Here is a 22,921-nt window from a genome sequence, read left to right as displayed (position 1 = left end):
CACAGAATATGGGCTCAATAAAAGTTATCGATTGGCTGAAATACAAATCGGTGGTCCACTTGGAGGGCAAAGTAATGCATTTTCTCCACTATGTGCTTTGGCTAAAGTTGCTGTCATAAAGATACACATAATCATAAACACACACATGGTATTGTTAAGCACTCACTTCATGCAAAGCATTCTATTAAGGACGGGGGTAGATGCAAGATAATCATATTGAACACAGTCCTTGTCCCATGTGGGGCTCAGAGTCTAAGGGAGAGGGAGAACAGGTATTTAATACCCTTGTTACAGATAAGGTAGCAGGCCCAGAGACTTTTAATGACTTGCCCTAAAAATCAATTGATGACATTTATTGAGCACCCACCCTGTGTAGAGAGGAGAAATGGCAGGGGGCAAGAATACGCACATAAATTCTGCGGGGCAAATAGCAAGAGTTTAAAAGGTACAGATCCTAGAGTTCAGAGCAGGCAAGTGGCAGAGGCAGGATTAGAACCCAGATTCCCAGCTCCCAGGCTCGTACTCCTTCCACTCAACCATGCTGATTCTGCTGTAGGGGAGTTAGCCAATGTTCCTGCAATTTGATGGATGGTAGAAAAATTTCCAATTCAGCTTTCAAAGCAGTTTTGCCAGTAAATTATTTCTTCATGGCTCAAGATGGCAATGCTGAAATCAGTGTGAGTTTTGAAGCAATTTTGAAGAAAATGCAGGCACTTTGCATCAGTTAAAAAGTGAGGTACTTAACAAACAATGGCATAATCATTTCTGTTCCTTAAAGCAATTAAGGACCCATTATAATGAGGAATGAGCCTGAAGTTAAACACCCAGCCTTCAGCACTCAACTCAGAATGTATTATGTTTAAAATGTCTTCACTGTCCAATAAAAAAAATTACAAAGGTCTGCAGTTGTGTCCTCCATAATGTAGCTAAGTTACTGAATGACTCAAAAGGACATCAGAGATCAACTTTGAAAGTAAACATTCCATAATCTCCTTAATCCATATAATATGGAATTATAAAAGATGAAAAGTAAAGATGGTAAACACTTCAACTCATATCCCCCAAAATTTACAAAGTACAAAGAGAATGGAAATTATTGGAAAACATTCTCTTATTTCTATTTAAATGCCATTCATTGAATAAATTCAGCCCCGATCTTTGCTGACATTTACCTAAATTCCAAATTCTCTGTTCGGTCAGGAAGGACTAAACGATAGAAGAAATAACCAAGGAAAGCTACTTGGGAGGAGAGCACATATGGCCTAACGGATGAAATTTGGGGATTTAAGTTCATATCTGAGTTCCGCAAGTCACTTATTCTATTTTCTTTCCTTCTGGAAAAGAAGTACAGCTGGCTTGTCACTATTTTACGGGGCCACGTCCACTGAAAACCGCCACTCTGAAGTGTTGAACCTCAGGCAGACATTTTAATTTTGAAAAAGAAAAGTTGTCAGACATCACAGAGCAGATCGATGGCCCAGCTAAGATTAGAAACCAGATCTCTTGACTTCCTTGTCCTCTATTCGCCTCACTAGGCCACACTCCTTCCTTACTAGCCCTGGAGGCAGCCTAATTGGCAGCTTCTGCCTCAGAGCCTTCAGTGGAGTTTCTTGACAAGCCTTCACTTCATACCCATCAGCCAAGATGGTGGGGCAGACGGCAAACTGAGCTTCCAGGCTGAGAGGTGAAAAAACCCCAAATATCCCTGTATTTCCATCTTTTCACTTTAAACTAAGAATGTCTTTCAAATGTGTCAACCTAACGTATCACTTTATAATCTGTCCTCCCACTCTCAAAAATTCTATTCCCCATGTTTTTGGCCTGTCATATTATGTTAAAAATCAGAAAGATTTAGAGGTTCCACCTCAATTCATTTGCTTTGCAGTTTTGAGGGCACAAGATTTTGTGCAGGGCTATACTTCAATGCCACAACAGTGCCTAACAATAAATATTCAAAACGTAGAGTTTTAGAATAAAACATGCATCCTAAATGGCTCACAGGGATGAGTCCTGGTTATTTTACTTTTAAATTAGACTCCAAAAATGATTTCTCAACAAATCAGGCTTTTTTCCCTTCAATTTTGATGATTCTTGATGACCAACACCTTGGTTTAGCAAATATTCCTCTCAATTTGACTTGTTCTGCAAAAGTGGGTTTCATTTTCCAGTCACTATATTTAATGGTACTTTCACTTATTCATTCTTCACTACTGTCTCTTTTTGTGTCATTTCTTTGGAACATTAAATTAATAAGCTATATAGGCATGTCTGCCTGGGGACATCTAGAATATCTCTGTCTTAAAAATCACCATATTCAGTGAGCACTTACTGTGTGCAAGGCACCGTACGAAGCACTTGGGAGAGTATAGCTCAACCATCTACCAGACCCATTCTCTGTGGGCTACTGAGAAACAGAGAGCCAAAATGGGGTTACAAATCACATCAAAGTTGGAATGAGGATGAGAATTTGGGTCTTTCCTCCAAGCCAAAAGGAGCTTCATTTAGGGATTGTTACCCCTCTGTCACTTAAGGGCCTGGAGTAACCATGAGACGTGGCTCAGTGGAAAGAGCCCGGGCTTGGGAGTCAGAGGTCATGGGTTCGAGTCCCAGCTCTGCAACTTGTCAGCTGTGTGACTGTGGGCAAGTCATTTACCTTCTCTGTGCCTCAGTTACCTCATCTGGAAAATGGGGATTAACTGTGAGCCTCACGTGGGACATCCTGATTACCCTATATCTACCCCAGCACTTAGTACAATGCTCTGCACATAGTAAGCGCTCAATAAGTACTATCGAATGAATAACAAATACCAACATTATTATTAAATTATTAAATTAATTATTAAATTATTATTATTCTTCACTCCGCTGCCCGGCTCATCTTCCTGCAGAAACGATCTGGGCATGTCACTCCCCTTCTTAAACAACTCCAGTGGTTGCCTATCGACCTCCGCTCCAAACAAAAACTCCTCACTCTAGGCTTCGAGGCTCTCCATCACCTTGCCCCTTCCTACCTCTCCTCCCTTCTCTCTTTCTACCGCCCACCCCGCACGCTCCGCTCCTCTGCCGCCCACCTCCTCGCCGTCCCTCGGTCTCGCCTATCCCGCCGTCGACCCCCGGGCCACGTCCTCCCACGGTCCCGGAACGCCCTCCCTCCTCACCTCCGCCAAACTGATTCCCTTCCCCTCTTCAAAATCCTACTTAAAACTCACCTCCTCCGAGAGGCCTTCCCAGACTGAGCTCCTCTTCTCCCTCTACTCCCTCTGCCACCCCCCCCTTTACCTCTCCGCAGCTAAACCCTCTTTTCCCCTTTTCCCTCTGCTCCTCCCCCTCTCCCTTCCCGTCCCCTCAGCACCGTACTCGTCCGCTCAACTGTATATATTTCCGTTACCCTATTTATTTTGTTAATGAATTGTACATCGCCTCGATTCTATTTAGTTGCCATCGGTTTTTACGAGATCTTCTTCCCCTCGACGCTGTTTATTGCCATTGTTCTCGTCTGTCCGTCTCCCCCGATTAGACCGTAAGCCCGTCAAACGGCAGGGACCGTCTCTATCTGTTGCCGACTTGTTCATCCCAAGCGCTTAGTACAGTGCTCTGCACATAGTAAGCGCTCAATAAATACTATTGAAATTAAATCCAGTGGTGGGATATTTTCCATGGAGAATCCTCCTTTTTTAAATCCACATTTCTAGTATTCTCCCTCCCTTTCAGACTTCACCACTTGCCTGCTGGGAGACCCTGGGCAAATCACTCAACTTCTCTGTGCCTTAGTTCTCTCATCTGCTAAATAGGAATTAGCTACCTAGTCTCCCTCCCCCTAAGGCTATGTGGGACAGTTTTATGTGGGACAGGGGCTGTGTCTGACCTTATTATCTTTTATCAACCCCCACTGTTTAGTAGAGTGTCTTTAAAACAATAATAATTATGACAACAAATACCACAACTATTATCAATAGTAGGAGTACTACTGGTGTGAAGCTGGCTGTTACTGGATAATTCTGATTCACAACGTTTGATCAGTAGGACAGGGAGGCTCACCCGATCACGGCTTTGCTCTTTCATATGTAAGACAGTTTCACTGACAATAAAATAAAGTGGAGAGGAAGCTTTCACTTCCTGGGAAAAATAACTCGATAAGCCTATTCATACTGGAGAGAAAAAGATTACTTCAACTGATCTGTGGATTTCAACTTTTCTAAAATGGGGGGTGACTCTCCTCCTTGTCAACACCCCCAAATCCACAGCATGGATCTGACCATGTCCAAGGTGGAACCACATTTTTTTTTGTTTACTAGTAGTAGCAGTAATAATAATAATAATAGTGATAGCACGTTAAACACTTACTATGTACCAAGCACAGGAGTTGATAAAAGAATCAGGTTGAACACAGTCCCTGTCTCACATGGGTTTCACAGTCCAAGGGAGAGGGATGACGGGTATTTAATCCCTATTTTGCAGATGAGATAGCTGAGCCACAAAGTAGTTAAGTGAATTGTCCAAGGTCACTGAGCAGCAAGTGGAGGAATCAGAATTAGAATCCAGGTCTCCTGACTCCCTATGTTGGATTCTTAGGAGAGTTTCAGAGAAAGAACAATACAAAAGACTCAGTGTACAGGGGTGACATGTGAAATACAAATGTAATTAAACATATGAAAGTCAAACAACAAACACAATTTATAGAGAGTTACATAAGTGCTAAGCAGTTTTCAGGGGGACTGGTGAGCTATGAACTATTGGTGAATTCTGTTGATATGTTTTGATTAGTGAAACTCACCTGGTATTTTTTCCAAAAAAAGGCCCTTTACCTGGGAAGGTTTCAGGGAGGAGGTGGGGTAGTTTTGTTTTTTTTTTAATAGCCACGCTTCTCGACACAAATATTCAGCCTACTCAACCCATTGTAACTAAATGAGCACCATTTAACATTACAACTGATGTTCTTAAGAGAAAAACTGGAGTGCTACATAAAGAACAATTACAGAGAGGAAAACCTGACACTAGACACATGCATGCTGATGTGAGATTTAAAGAGGCATGAATTTTCAGACTTTCAATCCAATGCCTTGCACAAATACTACATTTGCCAAACCCCAAGAAAAAGTGTTCTAGCTGTAATAGCGATGTTTCTCCAACCCAAATCTCCTTTGAGTTTTAAAGAAAATGTGATTCACAAGAACCATGCAAACAGACAGTGTACTGATATATATTTCCCAAAGAAGGTGTAATGATTTCTTGTCACCAGAGCTAGGCAAGTCCCTGGATGTCCCTGAAAATGAATACTATCCTCCTTTTATATTCTCCAGTGTAGTTTAGTTCCATTTATTTTAGGTTAGTAGTAACATTCGACGCTGTCAAAGGACCATGTTTTGAGGCAGAGGTTATTCCAAGGTTGAGAGTGCAAGTTTTTTTTGCGACAAAAGCATCTAATGTATTAAAGAGTTATTTTTTCTTAGACACTAGTGGAGAGATCATTATTTCAGATAGGAGCTATACAAGTAACTGTTGTTCAATTCACCCTACATTAAGTACCAGCTTTCTAGGTAACAGAGAAAAGACTTATTATGTAATTTAGGAATCAGAGAATAGTTTCTCCATAAAAGCACATATTTTCAAAGCCTGCAGGACTTCAATAAATAAACTGCTCAAATTCTTATGGACTGAAGATGGATTTTTAAAATTTCACAAGTCACCCAACCTTAGCAGTTCAATTAAATGGCAAAAAAAACAAACCCCAAAACCTTCAAACTCAGATATACTTTACTTTTCAAATAATAAATCATGTAGTGAATTTATGTGACTCACCCCAAATGAAAATCCTGGAAATTGGATTTTTTCATATACGTGTCTTCAAAATTAAGGAAAAAGGATTTTAATAGTTCATGAACTTTAGATTTAAAGAGTCAAATTATTACAGATTTTACCTGAATATATATTTTTCTACGTAAATTATAAAAACATGTATTAAACCATATTTGTGACTAGCAAGAAGTGACATCAGGGATAAAATTCTGACTGAGAATTTTCAAATTCCAAATCCAGATTTGCCACTTTCTGATCCTAGTGTCTTGTGTGTTTCTCTAATTTTTTTTTCAAAAGCTTTACCAAAGTAACATTCCTTTTTTTATGGAATTTGTTAAGTGCTTACTATGTGCCAGACACCGCATTAAGTACTGAGGTAGATACAAGATAATCGGGTTGGACTCAGTCCATGTCCCACAGGAGGCTCAGTCTTCATGTCCATTTTAAAAATGAAATAACTGAGGCCCAGGGAAGTTAGGTGACGTGCCCAAGGTCACACAACAGACAAGTGGCTGAGCCAGGATAAGACCCTATGTCCTTCTGACTCCCGGGCCTGTACTCTATCCACTAGGCCAAGATATTTCTCCAATTCAATTCAAAAATAGTGCTTTTCTCCTTTGTTTTAAGAAGATAAATTGCTTTTGTTTTTATGATTTTCTTTGAAATCAAAGCAATCAACTTCCTATTTTAATGATCATCATAACACAAAAATGTTTCCCCATTTTGCATTTTGGGAGACAAGGTACGTCTATGTGCCTTGAGTAATACTGAATATCAAGCAGAACGCTGCTATCCTTATTCTACCTGAATTTTGGTTAGAACTGATTATATTGAACTCCTAGTTAATTTCCTCTAACTACCTTCTTTGCCAAGTGTAAATACTGTTTGCTAGATACAATTTTGCTTTGTAAATTTACCCATCATTTTGTTGGTCCCTAAGGCTTAACGGGAGGAGAGTTAGCCAATTAACTGGTGAAACTGATTCTGGATGTAACATCCAGTGCCAGCCACATAGCGTGGCTTAAGGGATAGAGCTCAGGACTGGGAGTCAGAAAGATGTGGGTTCCAATCCCGGCTCTGCCACTCGTCTGCTGTGTTAACTTGGGCAAGTCATTTCACTTCTCTGGGCCTCAATTACTTCATCTGTAAAATGGGGATTGAAACTGTGGTTCCCACATAGGACAGGGACTGATTTGCTTGTATCCACCCCACGCGCAATACTGTGCCTGGTGCAAAGGAAAAGCTCAACAAATAATGTTATCATTATTATCATCATTATTATTACATAGCAGCAGGTGGCCAAAACGGGTGGCCTGCTTTGGCTACCACAATAGCCTCTGGCCATCAATCAATCAATTGTATTTACTGAGCGCTTACAGAGTGCAGAGCACTGTACTAAGCACTTAGGAGAGTGTAATGTAACAATCTAACAGAGTGAGTAGACACGTTCATCGCCCCCATGGCTCAGGCAGTAATGTTTCTTTGGGCAATGCTGCACCCATCGTCGGGATCCACACCGCTTCGGCGGGTCAGTCAATTAATAGTATTGAGCTCTTACTATGTGCACAGCTCTGTACTAGGCGCTTGGGAGAATACAATACAGAGTTAGACACATTCCCGGCCCAGAGCTTCCAGACTAGAGCGGGGAGGTCTGCACTACTTCTCCAGAGCCTCCTGTTGGCCTCGGAGCAGCACGGCTCAGTGGATAGAGCAGGGGTTTGGGAGTCAGAGGTCATGGCTTCTCATCCCAGGTCCACCACTTGTCAGCTGTGTGACTTTGGGCAAGTCATTTCACTTCTCTAGACCTTAATTACCTCATCTGTAAAATGGGGATTAAGACTGTGAACCCCAGGTGGGGCAACCTGATTGCCTTCTATCTACCCCAGTGCTTGGCAAATAATAAATGCTTAACAAATACCATTATTATTATCACCCAGATCCCTTAGAAGAGTTAGGATATTGCTCTGTGCTGGGATCTGGAACTTGCAAGCAATAGAAACAACTGCACTCACATGTCTGATCCAGAAAAATATTGTTGAAACCTGGGCTGGGCTACAGGCTTTTATTTTGCCCTGAATAGTCAGGTGCGGCCTCTAAATTGATCTACAACCCTCTGATAATTTCAAAACCTCTTCCACTTGGCTTGACTTTGACTGGGCAAATCTAGACATAAGTGCTTTATTTAGATGACTGAAGTGCTGGTGGTAGGAGTGAGCACAACACCGTTAGACTGTCAGTTCTTTCATGGTACTCGCCAAGCACTTAGTACAGTGCTCTGCACATAGTAAGCACTCAATAAATACAATTGATTTACTGGCTTGGTACAGTGCCCTGCATAAAGTGCTCAATAAATACCACTGATTAATACACACTTAAAACGTGCTAAGCACTGACCTTAGAGAAAATACATCAACAAAATAGAAGAAAACGCCTACTTTTGCAAACCATTTTATAGCAGCCTAGAACCTTACCAGCCTCTGACAGCCCTAAGGATCAGAACCATCCCATCCGACTGATCAGTCTGGGCTGGACAGACTTGGAATCATTACCAGGGAAATTCCAGCACTGACGACTCAGAGCAGTGGGGAGAATGGGATTTTGAGGACATTAGACATGAAACTCCTTTTGAGCGGGGATTTTGTCCACCGACTCTATTGCACTGTACTTTTCCAAGTGCTTACTACACTGCTCTGCACCCAGTGAATGCTTAATAAATACCATAGATTCATTAACTGAGGACCAAAAGCTCCTCTGCTGCCATCTCCCATTCTCCTAATTGGCTCAGAGCATCTCCTTATTTGACCCCAAGCAACTAGAGAGAACTGCCAAGAGCCAGATGTACCCCTAAATTGCCCAGGGTGCATTTTCTAATCACTGCCCGCTTCCCCTCCAGAATTTTCCTGGTATTCCAGTGGACCAGTCTGATTCCATTTCCAAAATAAAACTAACCAAAAGAGTGCAAATAAACATTGAATAACACTAGAAAAGATTGCCTTTTTGAAAATCGTCTATTTGATTATTTTTTTCAAAGTGTTAATTAAGGGATGAGAAATTTATTATATCATACATACTACTATACGTCAGTTTTGAAACCCAAGCTTGAGTAGAAGTGATATTTATTGCAAATGATTGCTCAACTGCAGAATCCTAACAGGATAAAGATAAGAATTTGTGTTTAGTAAATTAGTAAATTCCATCTAAATAATTCATGTATTTAAAATAAATAATACACAAGCAATTACTCCATAGTCCACATTTCCATTTCTCTCAATATGCCTGTCTAAAAGATGATTTGGTTGCTAAACTGTAAATAAAATTTTGCTCCTTTTCAATGTTGCTCCATTTACCAGGACAAAACGCTGTTTGTTCTCCAGGAGCAAATGCAGCAAATGAAAACCTGAAATAGATCCTGCATAGCCAATCATGTCTCTAACTGATTTCTGGCCATGTATGCCTTCAAATGAATACCTTGCAAGACTATTTAGTATATAAACACTGTGATTCCAGACGCCCTCTCCTGCTCAAGCCATCTCTGCTTATGTGGTGCAAATAATACTAAATCACTGGGGACTCTTTCATCCATAGGGTAAAAAAAAATTGGTTAAAAAATCCACTGTTCCTCACCTACTTCCATAATTGTGCATAGCCATGATGCATTTAAGGACCAGCTTACACACATAATAAGCCATCTTCAGGTTATTTGAATGCTGTATACGATGGTCAGGCAACCAAAACTGTGTGGCCTGAAGGTTTATATATATCCCTCTCCTTGGGAAGTCACCAAGTCACCAGCAGAACTACCAAAACCTGAGTTTCACTGCTGTTGAAGAGTCACAATAGAGCTGAATATTTTTTTTCTTTCTTTCCTCCCCTAACCTTACCCCAAACTCTCACATGGCGCTCACAGTCTAATTTATTTTAATGTCCGTCTCCCCTACTAGATTGAAAAATTCCTTGAAGGCAGGACTCATGTCTACCAACTCCAACTCTACTCTCCCAAGCACTTAGGACAGCGGTCTGTACATAATAAGTGCTCAATAAATACTACTGATTGATTTAGAAGATGAGTTTCCATCATGCTATTCTCCATTAGGAGCACAGGAGCTCATAGAACAGATAATATCTTCAATATCCGGCCATATTAGACACAGTTTGCCCCCTTTATACCTAGGATTTTAGACCTCCTCTCCTCTCCCCAGAGCTTTGCATTCAGGGAATGTATCTGTTTATTGTTATATTGCACTTTCCCAAGCACTTAGTACAGTGGACTGCAAACAGTAGGCACTCCATAAACAGGATTAACTGAGAGAATGGCAATCAATCAATGAGAAGCAGGTTGGCCTAGTGAATAGAGTGCGGGCCTGGGAGCCAGAAAGACTTGGGTCTTAATCTCGGCTCTCCCACTTGTCTGCTGTGTGACCTTGTGGAGGGAGAAAAGGTATTTCACCCCCTTTAAAAGACGAACAGTCACAGAGAAATTGACATGCCTATGCTCACCCAGCAGGCAAATGGCAGAGGTGGGTCTAGAGCCCGTTGCTGGGTAGAGATTGTCTCCATTTGTTGCCCGTTTGTACTTTCCAAGTGCTTAGTACAGTGGTCTGCACACAGTAAGTGCTAGACCCGTGGCTCAGTGGAACGAGCATGGGCTTGGGGGTCAGAGGTCACGGGTTCGAATCCCAGCTCTGCCCCTTGTCAGCTGTGTGACTGTGGGCAAGTTACTTAACTTCTCTGTGCCTCGGTTCCCTCATCTGTAAAGTGGGGATTAAGACTGTGAGGCTCACATGGAACAATCTGATTACCCTGTATCTACCTCTGTGCTTAGAACAGTGCTCTGCACATAGTAAGCACTTAACAAATACCAACATTATTCATTCATTCATTCAATAGTATTTATTGAGCGCTTACTATGTGCAGAGCACTGTACTAAGCGCTTGGGATGAACAAGTCGGCAACAGATAGAGACAGTCCCTGCCGTTTGACGGGCTTACAATCTAATCGGGGGAGACGGACAGACAAGAACAATGGCAATAAAATAATAAATACAATTGGAATGAATGGTTTCTGGACTCCCAGTCCGGTGCTCTTTCTTCTAGACCCATGCTGCCTTGTCCCTCCCACCATTCATTGACAAGTTGCATCTCGAAGACGCACAACAAAGCTTTCCTTCCTGCTTTGACTGAGAACCCCAATTAACTTGTATTTACCCAAGAGCTTAGTACAGTGTTGACAGAGTATGCGCTTAACAAATATCATTATCATCATGGATAGACTGGGACTTTGCCAAGCCCCCACTCCTACTTCCCCTGTTACTACGAGGATTATTAAGCTTTTCTGCTAAACTGGGTACAGTATGCTTAAAAAGCAATACGGAAATAGCATACTATTGCTTCAACCACCAAACGCAGACACAAGCATTAGCATTTACTATGTGCAAGGAACCGTGTTAAGAGTTTGGCAGGGTACAATGAAACAAAATTACCGGATACATTCCCTGCCCAAAATGATCTTACAATCTAGAGGGGGAGAAAGACATTAACATCATTTCTAGTATATAATTTAAAACATAAGTACATAACCGTTGTGGGTTTGGGGCGAATGTCGACTGTCCAAAGGTCACAGACCCAAGTGTACAGATGATGCAGAAGAGAGAGCGAGCTGGGGGGAAAAGAAAGGGCTTAATGGGGAGCACCTCTTGGAGATGTGACCTTTAGGTGGAAAGAGTGGTGGTCTGGCGTATATGGAGGGAAGAGAGTTCCAGGCCAGGAGGAGGTGGGAAAGGGGTCGGAGGTGAGACAGATGAAATCAGGGCCCAGTGAGAAAACTATCACGAGAGGAGCAGAGTGTGAGGGCTGGTCTGTAGTACATTAGTGATGAGAAAGGAGGGAGGAGGGGAGGTGATCGAGTGCTTTAAAGCTGATGGTAAGCAGTTCCTGTTTGTTGCGGAGGAGGTTCTTAGTTCCAGCCACTGGAGGTTCTTGGGGAGTGAAATAACTCTAAACTGCAAAAATTGGGCTGAAGGTTAATGGGGGTGTCCACATTAAATGTTGATGGGCAGATTATTCCAAATGTTTACTTTTCATGCAGCAGGCACCCCGCTCTGTGTTCTTTGGGGGAACTGAATTCAGCACATAATAAACTGTTTTAAACTGCTCCCAACTAAAAGCCCCAGTCAATTAATGTTAGTCTGGCTTCCTGAATTAAAGGAGAAAATAGGGTTTGGGGCTGTGGACTGTTCTCCAAATAATGACAAATGAGTCTATGAACCAGAATAATCAATTAGGCATTAAGGCAAAACTAAAGGGTATTAAGCTAGGAAAAAAAATAAAGATTGTACGCCTGCAAATAATTACCTAATGTTCCTATCCTCCCCACTTCCCCCAGCGCTGATTTATCCCTGAAGAAATTTTCCCACAGGTGCATTAACAAGTGGTAATGATACTAGTCAAGCTGATAACCCAAATTGGGAATGGAGGGGAGAAACAAAAGCGAGAGAACTCATTACCTGGACTGAAAGGCCTTCTACTTTAAATCTCGGTTACCCATTAAGCAAACAAAAAGTAATATCCTGACACTGGGTTGTCTTTGAATTGTTTTACAAGAAACAGGGACCTCTACTCCGAATGCGGATATCATTTGCCATCAGGGTGAAAATCCACTCCGTGGAAAATTCTGTGGATCGCAATCCCTGGGAATGTAAACTTTGGCTTTGGGGGGTGTAGGCAAGGGCAGCTCAGACACCTAAAATCCATCATGCGCCATTTAAATAAACGCTATGGAGTCCTTAGCCTGTTTCAACATAAATCCCTTTGGGGTGTTTATTATTAACAGTCTTCAGCCCCTCTGATAAAGATAAATTCAGAGGCATCAGGCGCAGTGGATAGAGCACGGGCCTGGGAGTCAGAGGGTCATGGGTTCTAATCCCCACTCTGCCACTCGTCTGCTGTGTGACCTTGGGCAAGTGAATTCACTCCTCCGGGCCTTAGTTCCCTCATCTGTAAAATAGGGATTGAGACTGTGAGCCCCATGTGGGACAGAGACTGTGTCCAACCCGATTAGCTAGCATCCACCCCAGCACTTAGTACAGTGTGTGGCACACAGTAAGCACTTAAATACCATTATACGTGGGCATAACGATTTTAAGTTGCACAGGCTTGGACCAAGCCCAAATATTTCAATTGTGTATTTTTTTTTTTTACTACCTCTGCTGTCTGCCTCATATTAGAAGCATGAGTATGGTACCGTAATAGAAATTCCGGCATTTATAAAACTCTGCTAAGTATCATTCATAATTATGGGCATTTATTAAGAGCTGATTTGTGCTAATTGTTGGGTCAGAGTATTAACATCATAAATCGGGGAAGCACAATCCCCGGGCTTTGGGGAGAAGATCAAAGCCTGTTGGAGGAGATGTGACTTCAGGGTGGAAAGAATGGTGCCTGGCTGTCACCCACCCCCTCGTGGATCCACTTGTGGATCCTAGGTTGGGTCCAGCAGCAGGTGGGGGGGCCCCCGCCACCCTCTCCCCGGTCCTTGGCATCTGGCGGAGATGACCGGAGGCTACTAGGCCCCTCTGTGGAGAAAGCGCATCCTGCCACAACTGACGACAGCTTTTCTTAAGAAACTTGCCCGCCGGGGGAGAAGTTCAAGCCAATCTCCTAGGTGCGGATGTTGCTTGAGGGAGGCCGGACAGGAGATGAAGGGAGAGAGACGACTTTTTGGGTCTCCCTTCCCTCCCCTCCTTCGAAGACCGGTCCTGGAATCGGTCCTGGAGGGGTTTCCCCAGCAACCGGGTCCCTGGAGGCTGAGCTGGACGAGCCCAGCCTGCCCTCCGGGATGGGGGGCTTCCCTGGCTGGGGAAGGGAGAGGCCTTGATCGTTCGGGCCTGAGGATGTACTAGACGCCCCCTCCCCTTTTCCCCCTCTGCTGCGCCCCGACTGCTGGGGAGGGAGCAAGGGGCAATACTATTCCCACCAGCCCCCTGGCCCCATCTGGGACATTGCCTTCCACTCATTCTATCCCCCTTAGTCCCTTCTGGACCCCTAAAACAGGGTGGGTGGGGGGGTGTCTTCGACTGAAGACCCTCTCTCCTCGTTTCTTCACGCCCCCCCCCCCCGGGGGCACCCCCCTCCCTAGTGGGTGCTAAATTCATTCAATCATATTTATTAAGCACTTACCGTGTGTAGAGCACTGTACTGACGCTTGGGAAAGTACCATGCAGCAATAGGGACAATCCCTTCCCACAACGAACCGAGAGTCAGGGGGACCCCTAGAACAACCGAGGGCGGAATTGGTGGGGGCAAAGCCCACCGTCTCAACCGAATCAGCCCACCGAACGGTTATCACAGCCCCGACCCCGAACGGCGCAGGCATCACCCACGCCCCATTCCCGAGCTGTACATGCCTCCCCTTCCACTGGGGCTAGACCTTAGACTTCGGGTGGGGGCAGGGACGGGGGCCGGCGTCCACCCCAGGGCTTAGCACACTGCTTGGCGCATTGTAAGCGCTTCGCGCCGCATGCAATTTACAGAGCCACCCGGGGGCTAATTCCCAGGGATGGACGCGTAAATAGGCAGATGCACCGCGGTCCAAACCCCCCCCCCCGCCCCCCCATCAACCAGTGGCTCAATCTCGCAGAGCCAGACACATTGTGTCACACAGTGCGGAGAGGGTGAGCCCCCCCCCAGGAGGCTTAGGGGACCCGCTGGAGCCCCTTGCCGGCCTTGGTCATCCGGTACTCACCCGGCTGGGTGATAGCCCTGGGGCTGGGCTTGGTCGCCCAGCTCCGAGTCGATGAGCAAATAGTCCTGGCTGTCGTTGCGGGGGCGGCCGGGACGGTAGGGCCCCGGGGGGTCCATCCCGGGGGCTCCGGGGCCCGGGGGGGCGAAGGCCAGTCCGGCCGGAGACGACGACGACGACGACGACCCGCTGGCCCGCGGGAGGAGCCTCGGGAAACGCCGAGGGGAGAAGATGGGGAGGAGCGGGACCGGCCCCGGGACCAGGACCAGCCTCAGGACCAGATGAGGACCAGGACCCAAACCAGCCCAGAACCAAGACCAGCCTCAGGACCAGACCAGATCCAGGACCAGACCAGGACCCAAACCAGCCCAGAACCAGGACCAGCCTCAAGATCAGAACCAGCCTCAGGACCAGGACCAGCCTCAGGACCAGACCTGAACCAAGACCAGAAGTAGAACAGGACCAGGCTCAGGACCAGACCAGAGCCAGACCAAAACCAGACCAGGACTAGCCTCAGGACCAGAACCAGTCTCAGGACCAGCCCCAGGACGAGGAACAGGAGGAGGAAACTCGCCCCCAGGGCCGGGCCGGGGCCTGCGGGGGGGCCTGCAGCCAAGGGGCAAGCAGGGGAAGGGGCGTCCCGGCCGCCCAGCCCGCCCACACGGCGCTGCCTGCAACGCGCACGGTCCGAATGAGGAAGGAGTTAGTGGATTCCCCCACCGCCCTCCTCATCCCTCCCTCTCTCCCTCTGTCCCTCTCCTCTTTTGGCCGCCTCGCCCCCTCCCTTTCACTCCCCTCCCCACGAAGCGTCATTTGCCCCCGTTCCCGTCTTTAAGACGTCTGGGTGAGAGTCTCAAAGTGACTCAAGTTACTATTTCTCCACCCCAGCTTCACTTCTCTACCAAATCGCGAATCTCACCGAGAAGAATTTCATAGCACATGTAGCATCGGTGACTGCTAAATGCTCTGGGAGACGGTGAAAGGAGCCCAAAGACTTTTCTTCCTCCCCCTCACCTCACTCTTTTATGATATTTGTTTAGCGTTTACTGTGGGTCTTATACAGTTTTAGATACAGGTTTATCAGGTTAGGCACAGTCCTTGTCCCACATGAGGCTCACCATCTAAGTAGGAGGGAGGAGGATTTAATCTCCATTTTACAGATGAGGTAACAGACACAGGAAAGTTAACGACTTGCCCAAGGTCACACAACAAGCAATTGGCAGAGCAGGATTAGAACCCAGATCCTCTGAATTCCAAGCCCATGCTCTTTTCAGTGGGCCACACCGGTTCTTTACTTGGCTGTTTCTCAAAAGCAAACTGGCTTCTGAAAGAGAGCAAGTCTGGCCGGGTCGATCTTAACCTGAACTTGGTCTTCTTCCTACCTCTCTCTGCAGTTCCTTTCTGTCTTCTTTCAAGCTACATACTGACACTCAACTCTAAAAGAGCAAACTTGTAAGCATCACTCACAGCTGTTCAGTATTCTTGTGCAATTCGCCGGGAACAAACTGATAAGGTGGTTATCATCCCACTTAGGAAAAACAAAAACCCTTTTCTGCACCTGTAAATGCTACGGGAATGAATGCTATTTGCAGCTGCTTCACGCGTCAAAGTGAAAAATCAAGTTTGAGCCTCTAAACAAAAAATTGCAGGAGTTGAATTTTTGGTGCGGTGATGATGATCCAAAAAGTACCACCAACATTAATTTGGAATGTATCAAGGTTAGCTAATTTCCTGAACCTCAGAATTGCATGCATTAGTCAAAAGTTAAAATACCAGAGGACATGCAAAAATCTCTTCACTGAGTCTGATTGCCCTCTTTTTTTTAGAAGGGTGTGTTTTGGGGTTTTGGGGGGTTTTGGGGGGGCAGGGTGGAATGTCACCTAGGTGTCCATCAATTGTATTTACTGTCCGCAAAGCACTGAGCTAAAGACAATCCCTCACCCCTCCAGGAACCCTTTAAAGTAGTCTCTCATTTTTCCATTTTATGTCTCCAATTGCCACCTCATCCCTTCCAGGCTACCTAAACAATTAAATTACCACAGCTACCTAGCACTCATGGACTTGTCTTTCTTGCCCTCCTTAGCTGTAAATTTAATGTCTGTCTTTCCCTCTGGACTGTAAATTCCTTGAGGGCAGGGATTATTTCTTCTAACACTTTTGTACACTCCCAAATTCTAAAAACAAGCTCTCTAAAAGGTAGGGGCTCAGTAGATCTATCGAAGATGAGGGTAAACCGCAATGTACTGGTGCTCTTATTGTGTTTGTGTTCCTAATCTTTAGTTTGTTCCTAATCTTGTTTAGTTTTACTAAAATCTTCCTTTTGTGTCTACCACCCCCTCCTTTCCTTTTGAGATTGTGAACCTCCTGAGGCAAGTCCCTTTCATTCAATCATATTTATTGATCGCTTACTTTTTAGAAAGCACTGTATTAAGCCCTTGGGAGAGTAGAGTATAACAATAAACAGACACATTCCCTGAACACCAGTCCCTTGCCTATGTCCTATTTTTTATCCCAGAGCTTACTACAATGTTCTGCATACAGTGGGTGCTCAATAAATGCCAATGAATGAATGAGTGGGTAAGATAAGCTTTTCCAGAAGTAATGAGTGCCCTCCATACATGTGAGTATGCCTGTCACTTCTCTGTCACTGTCTGACCATCTCTCTTTTCTGCCTTTTTCTCCCTATCCCACTCCCACACATCATCCTGCCCTATGAAAATCTCCACCCTTCAGTAGCTCCTCTGTCTGGCTCAACTTCGGTTCATCAAGTGAATAATTTTGGTATTTGTTAAATGCTTACTCTAGGCCTAGCACTATGCTAAGCATGGCGCTAGGTAAATTACATTCAGATCAGACACAGTCCTTGTCCCATAGAGGGCTCGCAGTCAATTGAAGAGGGAGAATAGATGAGGAAACAGAAGTTAAGTGACCTGCCCCAGATCACACGAAGAAGACAAGTGACAGAGTTGACACTAAAACTGGGATCTCCTGACTTCCAGTGCTGTGCTCTATCTCCTAGACTGTAAACTGGTTGTAGGCAGAAAGTGTGTCTATTGTTGCATTCTCCCAAGCGCTTAATACAGTGCTATACACACAGTAAGTGCTCAATAAATATGACTGAATGAATGAATAGGCCAAGCAGCTTCTCGGTTAAAGAAGGTGTGGCTGAAGGTATTCAGGACATCCAAGACAGTATCATGCCCATGAGAGCTGCATGAATGCAGTGTGTGGGTGATGGCGGTCATGGGATGATTCTTCCACCGAGTCATGCTTTCTTGTAAGAAAGGGATGGTCAGGCCACCATTTCTGGATCTACAAGGGGGCAGATTGATGTGTCAATATTCCTCACCCTCGGGGCCTTAAACACAATCTTAAAAAAATCAAAAGACTCATAACCCAAGTAAGGTTCATTCAAACTTCTTCCACTGCTACTTTACAAAAGTGCAGGATTAGCATACTACTATTAAAAAAGGAATCAAATATTGCTAGCGCTACATCTGGACAGTGGAATCGCCACCTTCAAAATTAACATTGGATTAAGCCCTCAAATCTAAAGCTATGCAAATGTGATGGAAAAAGAGTAAACCCAGACTGTTTGGGTTTATTCTATCCTATAACATTTCCCTGGGCATGTAAATGTCCTCCCATCACAGACTCTAAATTGCAAGCAGAGGGAAGAACCACTGGAATGGGGTAGCAGGTGTACTTCATGAACCATTCTGTAGTAAGGCATGGATATCCTAGTGAACCAAGTGCTTGCAATCTGGACCATGAAAAAGACATAGTAAGAAGCCAAGAGGCATAGTAAGATTCACTCAAGCAGATGCAGGCTGGGGCAGCTGCTTTGAGGAGTGAGGGTGGATGGATTTTCATTTTCTTTAGTGAACTTTAAATGATATCTTGTCCTAATGAAGGGAAGACAAAAATCAGGATTGATTGGTGAACTGTGGGAGACGAGGAAAGAGGGAGGAGTCTTCCCTGAAGATTAATAGACCTTCGTCAATACTGAATTGATAAAATAAGAAGTCTTGGCTATTAAAGCCTCAAAAGTTATTCATGACGCTACTATTAGCTGGATTGATTATTACCTGGAAATAACTGTTCTTGCTACTCACCCTCATTAACTAGGACAGGTAAAAAGAAACTTTTGTGTGGCTTCTTTTTCTGTTTTCGTAATGGTGGCATTGCAGTTGCCTGGTAGAATATGAGATCGTCTTTCATCCGTACCCTAAAGAGAACAGATATTATTCTGACACCTTCAGTGTAACTGTTAATTCTAAGTACTCTTCATTTATCACGTTTCTATGCACATTTTATTGGTTGCTTAAAAAGAACCCCAATTTCTTCACTTAGAATGGAAACAGATGTTAGTTCAGTTTTCCACCGGCTTTGCTCTAATAATGAGTTAAATTCTAAAATTTTAGAAAACGCTCGTGACATCATTTTAATGTGAGTCTTTTTAACTTCAAAAGGAGAAGAGAAAAAAATCGCTTCTTACAAGATAAACTGTTCGTATGTCTCATGATTAACACTGTTTTTCATTTTGAAGTTTTAACATTCTTGCACTGAAAAAAAAATCATCTTTAACATGCAGCGTGACCCTGAAAATTGATATTTTGCAAGCCCTGCCATTCCCTAATTCAGTAGGACCTGGATTCTCTGGCCTTTGGCATTATGGCTCTCTGCGTACTTTATTCAAGCCATCGATTGTATGTATTGAGAGCTTTCTGTGCACAGAGCACTGTCCTAAGCACTTGAGAGAGTACAATATAACAGGGTGTTAGACACGTTCCTGGAGTATTTGAGGTCATTTTTGCTAGTATCAGGAAATAACTAGGAAGTGGCATCCTGGGATCCGTGGGGATCTTGGCATTTCTCCCAGTGCCCAGCTGCCCAGAAAGTGGCATAGAAGGGGAAGAGAATTATCATCATAATGATAATCATAAGAGCTCTTCCTGGGTTTTCCTGGGGCTGGTTCCTGGGTCCCTGGAGCTTCTGAGACACCACAGACCTGGAAGTAGTCTGGAAATTGCATTGGGAGATAACCCCACTTCTTTCAATAAGTCTTCCCCCCCCCCCTTTTTTAAATGGTATTTGTTAAATGCTTACTACGCGTCTAGCACTTCACTAAGTGCTGGGGTAGATTCAAGATAATCAGGTTGGACACAGTGCCTCTCCTACATGGGGCTCACAGCTTTAATCCCCATTTTACAGAAGAGGTAACTGAGGCATAGAGAAGTGAACTGACTTGCCCAAGGTCACATAGCAGACAAGTGGCAGAGCCGGGATTAGAACTCAGGTCCTTCTGACACCCGGACCCATTCTCTAGGTCATTCTCCCAGCATCCTAAGTCATACAGACTCATCAGCCCTGGCTAGCACTTCTGTACTTATTCCCATCCTCAGTGCTTATTCATTGGCACAGATTCATTCATTCATTTGATTATTCTATTTGTAAATCCTTTTGTGTCTCCTCTGTTAGAGTGTGAGGACCTTGTAGACAGGAATGTATCCCTTGCTTGTTTTGTATTTCCTAAGCATTTAGTACAATTCATTGTACCTGGTGGGCACTAAAATACTATTACTTGTCTCTGTTGCCAAATTGTACGTTCCAAGCACTTAGTACAGTGCTCTGCACATAGTAAGTGCTCAATAAATACTATTGAATGAATTACTACTATTACTTCTTCCAGTTTGTTCTAAGTCAGTGGCAGCGCTTGGGCAGAATTACCAATCTATCAATCAATCTAGTAATTGTATCAATTGAACACCTAGTGCATGCAGAGCTCTGTACTAAGTGACTGGGAGAGTATAACAGAATTAGTAGGCGTGATCCTTACGGTCAAGTGAGCAAATCAAGCACTAGAGTAAATTACAAATAGGAGGAACTAATAAAGAATAGAGATATGGACTTAATAAATGCTATCAAGAGGGCGAGTCCCCAAATGTTTAGGTGACATGGAAGGGCTGAAGTGGGAGTTGGCTGTCGGGTATTAGCAAAGGTGTGGAGATGAGCTCTTATTCAGGGAAGGCCTCCTGGAGAAGATGTAATTTCAAAAGATATGTGAAGATGGGGGGAGACAGTCTACCAGCAGGGAGCATGGTGAAAGAAGACTGCTCACCTCCCCCAGGGGCAGGGGCCCGGAAAAGCTATTTCACAGAGGCCCTTGAGCCTGTTGTTCTGACTTCTGAGACTTCTTTCTTCAGTTGTTTTTTTTGTCTCTCTAGAGCATTTGTCAGGTTTCGGCAAGATGTTCCTTTTGTGACTGCACAAATCTATTTTCTGAAATCAGGTAAACGTTTTCCCTTTCCCCGTCTAGACTGTAAGCTCACCTTGGGCAGGGAATGTGTCTGTTTATTGTTGTACTCTCCCAAGCGATCAGTACAGTGCTCTGCATATGGTAAGTGCTCGAGAAATACCATTGAATGAATAAATGAATGAGTGAAGGGTGAGGGAGTTCCAGGGAAAAGGGAAGATGCATTCTCTAACCTAACAAGGTACAGGCTCAGGTGGACCAAAATATAGACAGGGGAGGTGTTAGGTTAGAGAATGCCTCAGCAGCTGAGAAAAGATTGTATTGTTGTGTTTCCAAGGGGGGTTGAAAAATGTCTTTCTGGGGAATAAACCAGCAGCTAGTAGACAAGAAGTGGAATCACGGCTATTAGCCACTGCTGCTTCCCCTCTGACATTCCACAGCCATAATGAACTACTCAAGAGTCTTTTTGTCCCTGAGCATATATTTATCACCTTGACTGATTATTATTATCATAATCAGCAGTGGTGACAGATGGCATTGATTGGACCCAACAGCAGCAGATAGGATAGCTTGGCATGCAACAATCAGAAACCGGAGTCTTTTAAGGGTCTTCAAGAAGATTATGATGATAGGAAGTGGATTCAAAAACAGCACCAGCCATTGCCAAGAGTAACTGCTTCAAGGCAGTAAAGGACTCACTTTTTAGGCACCCACCACCACTACCACCACCTCCCACATGCAAATAAAGTCTCAAAGCTCATAAAGACAAAATCTCAAAGCAAGGCCTCAGACCATGAGGGCATACATCCTGGAGTAGAAAGGAAAGGTAGAGAGAATACATCACATGTGTTTTGATATTTTCAACGTTTTCTTTTCCAAAGAACTATCAGTCAGACTTTTGGGTCAGACCGGAACCACGGTTAAGGATTCATGTTCACCGAAAAAAAAAATCCTACCCATGCTGTACGGAACAAATGGCTCTTGGCCCATCGCTATAAATAATGACCAAATGTCTGTGGCAAATGCCCCCTTTTTTTAGTTAAAAATGAGGCAGTTTGCCTCATTAAAAAATAAGGGGGTTGGGGTGGTTTTTTTTATATGAAAGTTGGTTTTACAGCCACAGCTAAAGGTTCATATTCATTGGGACTTGAAATTTAGAGAAAAACTAATTCCATCCAAATTAGCTAGAGCTAATTTTAGACTGTGATTCTGTCCAGTTAGACCCATGGGAATTTGAGGGAAATACTGGGGGTTTTTTCCCAGCTAAATGATACTGTTTTGTGTGCCAAAGATATATCCATTTTTGTTACTCTTAGAGCAAATATAAATGATCCATCAGATGGAGAGTTAATCTTACCCAAGGCCTGGGACCTGAGCCAGGGGGAGTCTTCCTAGCCCTGGGAGTGTGATGTTTACCAATGAAGTATTTCCGCACTCAAACAGGAGATCAAAAAAAGAAAAGATTAAGCATTATCTCATTTGTTATATGCTTAATCACAGATATAGCATAGTCACAGATATAGCATAGATAAATAAATCTAATCATTAAGTCTATCTCATCTGAAATCAGTTCTCCTCCAGGAGTTTTCACTGATTAATTTTTTATCTCCCTACTTTATATCCCCCAGCTCTCACAACAGCGCTTCCGCTTCCGTGTCACCTAGTATCTATCACAACCCCCTGGGGCATTTATGTACTTACCTTATATGTCACCTAGTATCTATCACAACCCCCTGGGGCATTTATGTACGTACCTTATATACCCTTACTTCTTCCTATCCATAATTTACTTCAGTCTCTGTTTCTCCCGCTAGATTGTAAATTCCTTGAGAACAGGGTTCATGGTTACTAATTTTATCATACCCTCTCAAGAATTTAGTATAATCCTTGGCATACAGTAGGTGCTCAGTAAATACTGCTATCTCTAATTCTAATCCTAACTTTTCTCCAAGCCTTAACCCTGACTCCTGCCTGATTTCTAATTTTAACCTCATGTGAGAATCAGCCACTGACTGAACTTTGATTATTCACATTTCCTTCTAAATGAGTGAGTTTTCGGGAAGTAACTTTGTCAATGACTGAACTTTTCTTTTTGACACACCCTCTGAAACATAGGTGCTTTAACATTAGTTA

The 22,921-nt window shown here is 43.9% G+C and overlaps 1 protein-coding gene across 3 annotated transcripts in view; it reads right to left on the bottom strand.

Annotated features, from left to right (window-relative positions):
* TRPC6 (transient receptor potential cation channel subfamily C member 6) overlaps positions 1–14,858 on the bottom strand; it is a 64,162-nt gene extending 49,304 nt beyond the window's left edge. The window contains exon 1 of one of the 3 annotated variants that reach the window (XM_029047733.2): positions 14,536–14,858. In XM_029047733.2, coding sequence (XP_028903566.1) covers positions 14,536–14,651 — 116 coding nt within the window. In that variant the 5' untranslated portion in view covers positions 14,652–14,858. The remainder of the gene's footprint in view (positions 1–14,535) is intronic. The other 2 variants (XM_029047731.2, XM_029047732.2) reach the window with 2 other exon arrangements.
* Between the last annotated feature and the right edge of the window lie 8,063 nt (positions 14,859–22,921).

The sequence above is a fragment of the Ornithorhynchus anatinus genome, chromosome 20 (genome assembly GCF_004115215.2).
Source record: "Ornithorhynchus anatinus isolate Pmale09 chromosome 20, mOrnAna1.pri.v4, whole genome shotgun sequence".
NCBI lineage: Eukaryota > Metazoa > Chordata > Mammalia > Monotremata > Ornithorhynchidae > Ornithorhynchus > Ornithorhynchus anatinus.
This window is presented reverse-complemented; position numbering and strand designations above follow the sequence as displayed.